This window comes from Drosophila serrata, unplaced genomic scaffold, assembly GCF_035046125.1.
Source record: "Drosophila serrata isolate PLE 108 unplaced genomic scaffold, ASM3504612v1 contig_78, whole genome shotgun sequence".
NCBI lineage: Eukaryota > Metazoa > Arthropoda > Insecta > Diptera > Drosophilidae > Drosophila > Drosophila serrata.
In genome coordinates this window covers 139,820-141,088 of record NW_028256976.1, presented here as the reverse complement: position 1 = coordinate 141,088, position 1,269 = coordinate 139,820, and the positions used below count along the sequence as shown (strand labels likewise).

General features: G+C 33.6%; 1 protein-coding gene across 1 annotated transcript; it reads right to left on the bottom strand.

Moving 5' to 3' along the window:
• Positions 1-334: 334 nt before the first annotated feature.
• LOC110188000 (C-type lectin 37Db-like) lies at positions 335-867 on the bottom strand. Its single transcript, XM_020957523.2, has 2 exons — positions 798-867; positions 335-741 (listed from the first exon to the last, which is right to left on the bottom strand). The coding sequence occupies exons 1-2, from the start codon at positions 865-867 to the stop codon at positions 335-337; spliced, it is 477 nt and encodes a 158-aa protein (XP_020813182.2).
• Between the last annotated feature and the right edge of the window lie 402 nt (positions 868-1,269).

Sequence of the window (1,269 nt, the reverse complement as noted above, 5' to 3'; positions counted from 1 at the left end):
AAGGGAATATCTTTGTTAAGAGGTACAAGAAATATTGTAATTTATTTCTGAGTCTGAAGTTAATAGGTAGCCGGACAACTTTAGATATGTTTGTCTTACTATGAGTAGAAAGTCTCTACTGCAACATTAAATAAAAATACTATAAGTCAAAATGGAACACAATATTGTTGTATTTTAAGTAGTTGTTACTAAGTTGTTAGGATCACAAAATAACCAATTAAAAGTTTTTCTATTGGTTAAAATAAGTATTATATAATCCCGTTTTTCCAATTGACCAAAACTGATAGAAGTGTCTACTTCAATGGCAATTTGGATGTCAATTTTGCGGGTGAACCTACTTTCTTTGCTGGCATAAGGCTCTGAGACTCAAATTGCAGTTGTAATCATTCATTCCGTACTTTCCATTCCTTTTTACAATATGAACACAGTGCTCGACACCTCCATAATTATCCGGTTGGCCTTCAATCCAGCCAGATGTGGTCATCAGCTTGCCCGTGGCTATGGAATGGAAAAGTCCTTGAGGTCTTCCGAGGTCCCAGTATGACACCCAAAATAGATCGTTTATTTCTGAATTGAAGCCGTGTTGAATCAAATAATTGGATACCGCCTCCAAATCGGCTATAGACTCGAAGGTTGCCAGGTCAGCATTATGTTCAATGCAATGATCACGGGCAGCAAAGAAATTGGTGCTTATTGGTGATATGTAGTAGTTCAAAGGCCCGCCACGAAAGACAGTTTGTACTAAAAATAAATGTAGTATATATAATTAAAAATATAAAATATATAAGGCATCTTACCATTGGACACAGCTCTTACACTGATGATCAAGATGCTGACCAAAACATAGAGCGCTGCTGGAATATACATCTCACTTCTATAGTTTCTACCAGACTGTTTGACAAAAGTGAATTTATTTTATAGCCAGCGCTCCCTTGTCTATATTATTCTTATCTCATTTCAAAAGCAAGAACAATGTTAATAAAATAGAATAAATATTTTTATTAAGAGCTAAACAGATGCTTGATATTTCTAATGAAAACTTAAGAGTGTTTTTGTATTTTTTTAGATACAAAATATAAATGTCAAAGACTTTCCTTATTGATTTGAAACAACGCTATTACCGAACGTTAGATTAAAGGGTAGAAGATTTAAATGGCAGGGTTGAGGTTTGAGGTGTAAACAATAATGAGTAATCTGGTAATTATTTAACGATAAATAAATTTATATCTCCCCATTGTAAACATTACGCGCACTACAAATTTTAATTCA